Source organism: Argentina anserina, chromosome 7 (genome assembly GCF_933775445.1).
Source record: "Argentina anserina chromosome 7, drPotAnse1.1, whole genome shotgun sequence".
NCBI lineage: Eukaryota > Viridiplantae > Streptophyta > Magnoliopsida > Rosales > Rosaceae > Argentina > Argentina anserina.
In genome coordinates this window covers 4,081,427-4,090,985 of record NC_065878.1, presented here as the reverse complement: position 1 = coordinate 4,090,985, position 9,559 = coordinate 4,081,427, and the positions used below count along the sequence as shown (strand labels likewise).

Sequence of the window (9,559 nt, the reverse complement as noted above, 5' to 3'; positions counted from 1 at the left end):
TTAATTAATTAATTAGATTTGGGTCCACTCATTTTTTTATTTGGACTTATGTCATAATTTATATATGAAACATGGATAATGAGTTTTTAGTTCATTTAAATATTGTCTAATACTATAATCTTATAATTTAATTTTTTAATCGTTTTAATTACTATAAACAAGAGAGTTAAAAAATTTTAGAAGATAGATGAGCTGACACGTTTGCATCTCACGATCCACCAAAACCACAAGAGTCGAGTCGCATCCAGCGCACCCAATCCATTCCACAGCTTCAATATCATCCTTCCCTATTCTTTTCACGACAAAAACCACATAAACCCAACTCTGCAACAAGCTCCCTTCACTTGGAGGATTCCCAGAATGGCAAGTGCTGCAGCTCATGCTGTTATGGCAGCAAACACATTCACGCGCGCAATCCCTAAGCAAAAGACCACCTACTTCTTCTCCAAAAGACATCGCAAAACTGACCTCACCCTCAGAGCTTCCACTGAAGACTCCGACTGTAATGTCGAAGAATGTGCTCCTGAAAAGGAGGTAACCCTTCTCTCTCTCTCTCTCTCTCTCTCTCTCTCTCTCTCTCTCTCTCTCTCTCTCTCTCTCGGGTAAATTAAAATCTGTAAGATTGTTTGTGGGATTTTTCTGGACGAATCCATTTCCCAGTATAACCTTTTTATTTAGGTACGTAAATTACTGTCAAGGCTAGTTCTTTTGTAGATACTATCATTCAAAGAGTTGGGGGAGTCTTGTAGTATTGCTACAGGTCCATGTGCTCCCGTTTACATGATAAATCCTGTGAATATTATGTTCATGTTAATTCATTTCAGGAACAGTCTGCCACATGTTTTGATAGAAATGTAAATTGGTTAGTAGTGTCGATGGATGCATGGAGCCAGTCTACGTTTGCCTCAAACTAGTCTACCTCATGCATTGTAGACTGTTGATGAACCCCTCTTCACATACCTTCCTTTTAAAAATAGCATAATTGGAACCTGAAATGGCTGGTTTACTTTAGTATATAGCTGATTAGGAAAAGACAAGATTAAATCTCAAGCTGTCTTTAACTAATTAAAATAAATACTAGTTTAAGCCAGAATAGAAATAAAAATTTGAGACAATATTCGGTACTTCATTTGGTTTTAAGGGCAACTGTGGCGATCGTTGGAGAGAGCTGTGTATAATTTACCTGCATTCAACTTTAAATACAGAAACAAAACAGATATATATGTGTTCATGGCAGAGGCATATTTAGGTGCGGCTATTTCCTGGCCACAATATACTTTGTTCACCCCACAACTTATTGATTTATTAAGAGACTGTAATACCCTGATGTAAAATTATTGTAATAGACAGTTATTAAATTTTTAATTCACTTTTATTTATTTCACAAAACACACATCTATTAAATAGTTAAAGCTGAAACTAATGAAAAGATTGAAATCCTACTTATGCAATATTGTTAAATTGAATAACGTGTTGTTTTTCATTTGTTGGAATTTGGACTTTAATGTGATTGAATTTGTTTTCTTAGCTGATATTTTTATATTTGCAAAACCTAGTTACATGTAGTAGTAATTGCAAGTTTTTTTTTCTTAATAGAGATTGTCAAAATAAATCTGAAATAAAATATGAACAAAGTAAGTTTAGAATTGAAAAAAAATTTGTGTAATGTAAAAACAAAATGTCGATGAACAAAAACAAGCTTAAAATTGGAGAAATTATGTTGAGTTATTGAAAAATGGGCAATTTAGGTATTATAATTGGGTAAATATAGTAATTTGAAAATATAAAAAGATATACTTGGGATGAAGAGAGAATGTAGGGTGAACAAAGTAGACTGTGTGATGACAATAACTGCACCTTTATTTTAATTAAGTATATATTTTTTTCAATATTGATGAGTCATTATATTTCTTCTTGAAATCAAAAACATTATATTTGTTCTATTTTTTTAACAATATTATGTAATCAATTCGTAACCTATTTATATCTGAATTATTTCAAGAGAAAACAAAAATTGTTAGCTTTCAGGTCTTTTTATATCCATATTCATTATTATTTGTATATAAAATTTGTACACTAGTAAACTTAAATTTCTTGCTCCGAACTGCTTCATGGGTCAGTGGTTGGTTTTCTGTTGCTGATTTCAGTCTTAGTTGGAAATCAGTTAGTACAATGGAGTTAATTAAGCCTTTGCATTTGCATTGTAAAGTATCGTTGATGTAAGTTGGTTACTCATGGAAATAAAAATAAAAATTGTTTTGGTTCTGTTGTGAATAGGTCGGAAAGGTCAGCGTGGAATGGTTGGCTGGTGAGAAGACAAAAGTATCAGGGACATTTCCTCCCCGTAATACTCGGGGTTGGACTGGATATGTTGAAAAGGATACTGCTGGGCAGACAAATATATACTCTGTAGAGGTTAGCAATATTTTGTTGCATTCTATATTGCTTTTTCTTTGTATTCTTTGTATATATGTGTTAAAATTCATTAGATTGACAAAGTACCGTGGATTGTGTGAATTAAAGTAAGTAACATAATATTCCAAGTTTCCAACAGAACTCAACATATGACTTTAATTAACAATTTCACTAAAAGGAGCAAACGAAAACTTATTATGAACGGTTACTGAACATATACATAACTTGAGCTTTAACTATTTCTTCATAGGACTGGTATTCTGAAATGAAAATAGTAAATATCACTGTCTTTGTCTTATTTTCAACTACTAAGAAGTAACCACGTCCTGCCTCACGACCTTTGAGCATCGTTTTACTTCAGCTGAAAAACATTGTAGTGTCCTCTTATTAAGCAAACTTCAGGACAATGCATAGAAGGAATTTCACTGTTTATATTTCATTTATTTTTATCACTCAGTATGCCTCTCAAACCTTAAATTTATGAGCCACATACCTCAATCAAGCTGTAATTGTTTTTATTTTCTAAATGGGAATTAATTAAGGCAGTGTGTTAGCATGAGTCAAATATACACCAACCGGATCTCACCAACCAAATCTCTAGCCGTAGTAATTGACAAACAATCTTTGGTTTCATACCTGTTAATTGGTAGTCTAGAATCCTATAAATACCTTGTAATTATTCAGATCAATACACAAGAGATTTTAGTCTATTCTACTTGGTATCAGAGCTTGTGCTCTGTTTTTTCTGGGTTTGGTGCGAGCTTGGCTGGTATCACCTTTCTTGGTACAGTGGCGCTTCCAAACTCCAACATACCTTTGCGAGCTTCGCTGGTATATCCTTCTTTGTTTGCTTGCTTTTCCTAAACATCAGTAAAAGAGCTTGCTTTTATTTTTCTTGTTTTTTCTCATCCGAACTTCCGACGCCGACCGCACCCGTAATCTGCCGGTACCTCCGACGCCGCCCGCACCTACCTCTACCGGCGACAGCTCCGACTTCTCCACCGAATCCAGTGGTCCTCCGACGCCGACCGCACCTGCCTTACCGAATCTCCGGCGACGGCTCCAACGAAGGTCCACCGAACCGACCCTTCCAACGACCCAAGAAGCACCGCACCAAGCCTTACCTTCCGCCGCACCAAGGCGTCGCCCTCGACTGCAGCCACGACCGGAACTCCCTCCACCCGACGTCGCTGGTGTTTCCGCTACATTTCCTCCATCGATCGGATACTCCCGACCCGACCCGCCTGGTCCGGCCCAGTTCCTCCTAGAGTTCCAGCCCAAACGTCGATCAGACCTGGATTCGACCGACCCGGATTCAACCCGATCCGGATTCGACCCGACCCGTGCCAGATCCGGCCCGGCCCATAAATAAAAAACTCTTTATTGTCAGTGCAGGTGCACCGACAGTGAACATGCACCCAAGACAGATTCTTATCATTTTTTGGTGTTTCCGCTGTACAATTCCTGATTCTGTTTTTTCCATTTCTTTTTCAATGGGTTCTGGAGACGAATCTGATGTTCCGAATTTGAAGTATCTGTCAAGAGTTCTTACAGTGGGTCCTTTGGGGGTACTAAACTCAATGGGACCAATTTCCGTAAATGGAAGCGACTTATGGCGGCTCATCTTCGAGGCATGCATAAGATGGGGCATGTAACCGGAGTCAATCAGGCTCCTAGTAAAGATGATATTATTGCCTACACAAAGTGGGACGATAATGATGGTCTTGTGATGTCCGTCTTGTGGAAAGCTATGAATGACGAGATAATTGATCTGGTGGAGGCATGTGACACTGCGCAGGCAATATGGCAGACACTTGAAGGCTTATATACTAATGACTCTGATTTCATACAGGTTCATGAGTTATGTGCACCGCTTTGGCAATGCAACAAGATGGGCAACCGATGACGCAATATTTCACCAAACTCAGAAATATTTGGGCTGAGATTGATGTGAAACGTCCTTGCATGATCAAACATCAGGAAGATATTGTTTGGTACCAACGTGAGAAGGAGCTTGAGCGAGTTCACCATTTCCTGAAAGGTCTTGATACTAAACATAACAGTGCGAAAGGGGAATTGCTCCGCCAGCCCGAACCCCCTAGCTGAATAACTGCTTTCACATATATCCGTAAGGATGAATCTCACCAGGAAAGCCTTCATCAGACACCAGTTGAAGTTTCCAGCCTTACTATTCGTGTTAGATCTTCAGCACCACCTCTTCAGCAGGCCACTTCATCCCTATTTCCTCACCGAGGACCCCCACCCGGTTTCGGGAATCAGCCCCGCCCTCCTTACTCTTATTGCCATGATACCAACCATGCTCGTTTAACCTGTTGGAAGTTGTATCCACACCTTAGGCCCCAAAGGCCTAATTATTGTTCTAAGGCAAAAGCAGATATTCAACTGGTCCAGGAACCAGATATTTATGGTGTGGTTGGACATGATCATCATACAGCAGGAGGAGCAACACTCACAGCATCAATAGCTGGTCGTGGTAAGATTGGTATGGTTTTACATATTTCTCACTTTGGTGGTTTTGATACATGGATTATTGATTCTGGTGCGTCCAATCATATGACTTATGACAAATCTTATTTTACCATATTATCTCCTCCACCAGTACCATATGTTACTAATGCTAAAGGTGAATCCTTCCCCGTATTAGGGAAAGGGTCCGTTCGTATTACTCCCACAATAGAGCTTCACAATGTGTTATATGTACCTGTTTTATCTCATCATTTGATATCTGTCACACAAATGAACACTGAAGCTAAGTGCTCTGTGACATTTTTTCCCATGTATGTGATATTTCAGAATCTTCTCACCAGGGAGTTAATTGGTCGGGGGTATCTACGGGGCAGGTTGTTTCATCTGCCTCAGACATATGCGGGGGAGAAACCAGGGGCACAGTCCCGGATCGCTTTACTCTCCACTTCTGATAAGCTAAGTGAAGTTTGGTTATGGCATCGTCGCTTGGGGCATCCTCCATTTAGTGTTATGAAAAAATATATGCCTACTTTGTTTATTGGTGTGGATGAGTCAATTTTTCGTTGTGAAACATGTGTTTTGGGCAAGAGTCATCGGTCTACTTATTCCCCTAGTACTTCTAATAAAAGTTTTCTTCCTTTTGAATTAATTCATTCTAATGTTTGGGGACCCTCCCAAGAGTCTACTGTGTCGGGAATGCGGTATTATGTGTCATTTATTGATGATTGCACACGTCTTTCATGGATTGTTCTTCTAAAAACCAAACATGAGGTTTTTTCAGCTTTCCAAGCCTTCTATACCACTGTCCAAACACAATATAATGCCACAATTAAAATTCTTCGTTCAGATAATGGGGGAGAATATGTGAATCGTGTCTTTCAGGAGTTTTTTAACGCACACGGAATTGTTCATCAAACAACGTGTCCTTACACACCTGAGTAGAATGGAGTTTCTGAAAGAAAAAATCGTCATTTACTTGATATGGCTCGGTGTATTCTCTTTAGTACCCATATGCCTAAATACCTTTGGGGTGATGCTGTCGTCACTTCTGCCCACCTCATTAATCGTCTTCCATCTCGTGTCCTTGATGGCAAAGTTCCATATGAGGTGCTTTCATCCCATGTTTCCTTACCCTCTTTTCATAATCTTCCCGCCCGTGTTTTCGGTTGTGTTGCTTTTGTCCATCTTCCTAAACATCAAAGGTCTAAGTTGGATGCCCGAGCAGTTAAATGTGTGTTTGTTGGATACAGAGGACATCAAAAAGGGTACAAGTGCTATCATCCACCTACCAGAAAGTATTATGTCACTATGTGTGTTACTTTCTTTGAGGACATGAGCTATTTCACGTCTTGTGATACTGCTCTTCAGGGGGAGATTTATTTTGAAGAGCTGTATCATGGAGAGGGGGAGACAAGTCAGCCAGAAGATATGGTGACAAGATCGGACGCGATTACTGATGTGTCAGCTACACATGCACCTCCAGATGAGTCTGGTATAGTCACTCCAAAGATTCAGGTACCAGAAGCTGACAGCACAACTGCCCCTCCTGCCTCCCCTACTGTTGTTTCTACCCCTAACCAACGTTCCCCTGGTACAGAAGATCACTCATCTGAGGTTAGTCATTCTATTGGGGCTAATACTAATGACGCTAATAGTAGACAATATGTCAGCCAACAAAAAAATATGAACCTACCTTTCAGGCTAAAGCTAAGTATCATGTGGCAAATTTTATGTCTACTAAATGATTGTCTAAGTCATATGAATCATTTATGAATCAAATTTCTGCTGTATCAATACCTAACAAAGTGCAGGATGCATTAAGAGATCCAAAATGGAAGAAAGCAATGGAGGAAGAGATGGAAGCATTACAGAAGAACAATACTTGGGAGGTTGTATCTCCACCACATGGCAAGAAAGCCGTTGGGTGTTTACAGTAAAGCATAATCCAGACAGGTCAGTGAGCCGGTATAAAGCACGCCTAGTAGCAAAAGCGTTCACGCAAACATATGACATAGACTATGATGAGACACTTGCACCTGTTGCAAAGATGCACACTATTCGGGTATTGCTCTCTTTTGCTGCTACCTTAAACTGGCCGCTTAGACAGTTTGATGTTAAGAATGCATTCCTTCATGGAGAACTTACAGAGGAAGTGTATATGGATCTTCCTCCTGGATATGTGGCAGCTTCTCCATATAACTTTGTATGCAGATTGAGAAAGTCTTTGTATGGTCTTAAGCAGTCTCCTCGTGCTTGGTTTGGAAGATTTTCACAATTCATGAGGAAAATTGGCTACAGACAGAGTAATTCAGACCACACATTATTTCTCAGACACCAACAAGGAAAAGTAACAGCCCTAATTATATATGTTGACGATATGGTAGTTATTGGTAATGATACTATTGAGGTGGATAGATTACAGAAGCAGCTAGCCACAAAATTTGAGATGAAGGACCTAGGTACACTCAAATACTTCTTAGGCATTGAGGTAGCCCGGGGAAGTGATGGTATCTATCTGTGTCAGAGGAAGTACATCATTGATCTACTAACAGAGACAAGTATGTTGGATTGCACTCCAATTGATACTCCTATTGAGCAAAACCATCGGTAGCAGAGTACCCAGATCAGGTGCCTACTGACAAAACTCGTTACCAGAGGCTAGTTGGATGCCTGATTTATTTGTCACATACAAGACTAGATCTTACGTATGCAGTAAGTGTAGTGAGTCAGTTCATGCATAATCCCAGTATGGATCACATGGATGCTGTTGTGAGGATTTTGAGGTATTTGAAGTCAGCTCCAGGGAGAGGAGTAATGTTTTCTAATCACAACAATACCATTGAGGTTTGTGGTTTCACAGATGCAGACTGGGCTGGAAATATTACAGATCGGAGGTCCACATCAGGATACTTTACTTTTGTTGGGGGGTAATCTTGTTACATGGAAGAGTAAGAAACAAAAGGTGGTAGTTCGATCTAGTACTGAAGCAGAATTCAGAGGTATGGCCCAGGGAGTATGCGATTTGTTATGGCTTAGAAATTTGCTACAAGATTTGGGTGTTAAGCCTATGCAGCTGTACTGTGACAACAAGGCAGCTGTTGATATTTCACATAATCCTGTACAACATGATCGTACAAAGCATATGGAGGTTGATCGTCACTTTATAAAGGAGAAGCTAGATACTGAGATCATTAGCTTTCCTTTTGTCCCTTCGGAATAGCAACTTGCAGATATACTCACAAAAAGAGTGTCTAAGAAGGTCTTTTATGACTCACTTAACAAGTTGGGCATGGTCGATGTGTATGCACCAACTTGAGGAGGAGTGTTAGCATGAGTGAAATATACACCAATCGGATCTCACCAACCAAATCTCTAGCCGTAGTAATTGACAAACAATCTTTGGTTTCATACATGTTAATTGGTAGTCTAGAATCCTATAAATACCTTGTAATTATTCAGATCAATACACAAGAGATTTTAGTCTATTCTACTCAGTGGTTGTCAGCTGAAATTTTTTCTAAAAATGATACTTATTCCAATGCTAAAGTACGCGTGTGACTTTGTATGGACATGATGGAATTTCGTAGTTTACAAATCTCTAACCTGGTAAACGTTGAAACTACCTAATTGCAACTTACAAGAAACAAATTTAGGTTATAAGTTACAAGGAATAAATTTAGGTTTAACCACAACCATAATACGGCCAGTGAGACCAAAATCACCCGTTAATTCTTATAGCTGCGCGCTGTGCTTTTAACATAGTTACTTGTGTCTTGTTACAATGTTGCATGATATATAATTTAACTTCTTTACAATATCAGCCTGCAGTTTATGTAGCAGAAAGCGTGATAAGCTCAGGAAGTGCAGGCTCTTCTTCTGATGGATCTGAGAACACAGCAGCGGTAGCCTTTGGATTTGCCCTCATATCTATCGCTGCAGCTTCCTCCATACTCCTCCAAGTAGGTAAGAACCCACCAGAAATTCAGAAAGTAGAATACTCTGGGCCATCACTTAGTTACTATATCAACAAGTTGAAGCCGCAAGAAATAATACAAGCCTCGGCACCAAGTGTGAGTGAATCATCCTCAACACTTCAGCAAGACACCTCTCCGCCAGAACCTTCCCAGGTACAGCCTGAATCAGAAGTTCAGCCGGAGCCTTCTATTTAAGGTGTCAACTGTTAGCGTGAGTGAGCTGTTTGTGAGCTGTGTAAAGCAACAAACATGTTATTCATGGAGGTAGAACAACTAGATTCATTATTAGAGATAGTGCTAACAGCAATGCAATTGTCTAATTCATTTCCTATAAATAGCTAGTTTTAGACATGTATTAATCTTAACAATCAATACAAGAATTTGTTCATACCTGTTTTACCTTGGTATCAGAGCAAAGATCCGAAAGGACTTTGTCTCTATTTTTTTTTCCGCTGCAATCAGTTGGTCTCGGCCCGATCTCCTGCTGTCCTCCGACGCCGCCTCTGCCTGTAACGCCGCCTCTGCCTCCGACGCCACCTCCTTTCTCCGATGACGTTTCTGAAGAGCTTGTCCGACATCACCAACCCCACTCGACGCCGCACGCAGTCCTGACGACGCGCTGCTGCTCCGATCGGCGTCGTGTCCTGGTGCTCCCTCACGGCTCCGACGCTCCAACCCTTTAA

At 40.0% G+C, this 9,559-nt stretch overlaps 1 protein-coding gene across 1 annotated transcript; it reads left to right on the top strand.

Moving 5' to 3' along the window:
- Positions 1-272: 272 nt before the first annotated feature.
- LOC126802878 (protein MAINTENANCE OF PSII UNDER HIGH LIGHT 1) lies at positions 273-9,130 on the top strand. The gene is made up of 3 exons (XM_050530586.1): positions 273-534; positions 2,278-2,415; positions 8,724-9,130. Exons 1-3 carry the CDS (start codon positions 361-363, stop codon positions 9,069-9,071), a joined length of 660 nt encoding a protein of 219 aa, XP_050386543.1. The 5' UTR covers positions 273-360; the 3' UTR covers positions 9,072-9,130.
- The last annotated feature ends 429 nt before the right edge of the window (positions 9,131-9,559 follow it).